This window comes from Metarhizium robertsii (assembly GCF_000187425.2).
Source record: "Metarhizium robertsii ARSEF 23 chromosome Unknown MAA_Scf_89, whole genome shotgun sequence".
NCBI classification, from domain to species: Eukaryota; Fungi; Ascomycota; class Sordariomycetes; order Hypocreales; family Clavicipitaceae; genus Metarhizium; species Metarhizium robertsii.
This window is the reverse complement of record NW_011942236.1, coordinates 1-1,267: the sequence shown is the minus strand read 5'-3', so window position 1 is coordinate 1,267 and position 1,267 is coordinate 1. Positions and strand designations below refer to the sequence as shown.

The window sequence follows — 1,267 nt, the reverse complement described above, 5'->3', positions numbered from 1 at the left end:
AGGCCTTCCTCTGCCTTGACTAACAGTGTTGTACTGAAACGTTTCAATCAACTGAAACGGTTTCACGTTTCAATTGAAACGAGCTTTTTGCTGTTTCAATGAAACCCAAACATTCTACGTTTCAGTTGTTTCAATTGTTTCAATTGTTTCAAACGGCTTCTGTAACTAAGCCGAAAAGGATATAAGGCAGTGTTTAGCACAGCATAGAACAGTTTACCTATTCGTACGACCTGAACACATTTCTGCCATGTCGTCCTCCATTAATGAAGATGGCCTTTCCGCCGTTAATTCAAGTCAATTTGACGACCTATCTTCTCCTGAACATGGCCGCCTTGATGCTGAACTTGAGGCATTAGACCAGAGTTCTGCTACCTCAAGAAAGCGCCCTTACAAGAAGAAGTGCACCGAGATCTGGTCCTACTCTCGCAAGCCCAAAGGTGTGGAGAGGGGAAAGGACCAGTGGAAACACCAGATCTGGTATTGTGGCCAAATAGTGGGACATGGTAACAGAACCAGACCTTGTCCCTACTCTTCAACAAATATGAAGCGCATTCGCGAGCATCTAACCAAGAATCGCCTCATTACCCTCGGCAATGATGATAGCGAGCCACTCGCAAAGCGTCAGGCTACACTTCTTCGAGGCTTCGACATTCAGAAGACACACCCATCTTCTCAGTTTACAACCGTGGAGAAGCAACTCCTTCGACGAGTACTCGACAAGGAGGGCATTGCAGAGAAGCTCATCCGCCTCCTCGCAAGCAATAACCAATCTCTACGTAGCGTAGAGTGGAAGGAGTTTATCGAGTTCTCTAATACACTCAACCCCTTTGCGAGTGAGATCTTACCCGATCGGAGGCAGGCTAAGGAGACGCTTGTTTCTATCCATCGAAAGTCTGTATATATCTTACCCTATTAGAGTTAATAACTAGTTGCTAATAAACCTAGATACAAGCGTAGAGTCATGCGCCGTCTCCGAAATTCCCTCTCCAAGATTCACTTCTCCGTCGACATTTGGTCTTCTCCTACGCGTACAAATCTACAGGCCATTTGCTGCCACTTCCTCGACGAAAAGACGCGGAAAGTTACGAAGGCTTGTCTGGCCCTAGCCAACCATCCTGAGCAATACCGGGCAGAAGAGCAGACAGACGCGTTCTTGCGCGTTATCAAGGAGTACAATATCTCCCACAACCGTATCGGGGCCTTCATCAGTGACAACCACGGCAGCAACGATAAGATGATTCGCATTCTCCAAGAACCCTGGACAGAG

The 1,267-nt window shown here is 47.0% G+C and overlaps 1 protein-coding gene across 1 annotated transcript; it reads left to right on the top strand.

Moving 5' to 3' along the window:
- Nucleotides 1-247: 247 nt before the first annotated feature.
- On the top strand, nt 248-916 carry MAA_10580 (uncharacterized protein; the record flags this gene model as incomplete). The annotated part of the gene is made up of 1 exon (XM_007828578.1): nt 248-916. The coding sequence occupies one exon, from the start codon at nt 248-250 to the stop codon at nt 914-916; it is 669 nt and encodes a 222-aa protein (XP_007826769.1).
- Between the last annotated feature and the right edge of the window lie 351 nt (nt 917-1,267).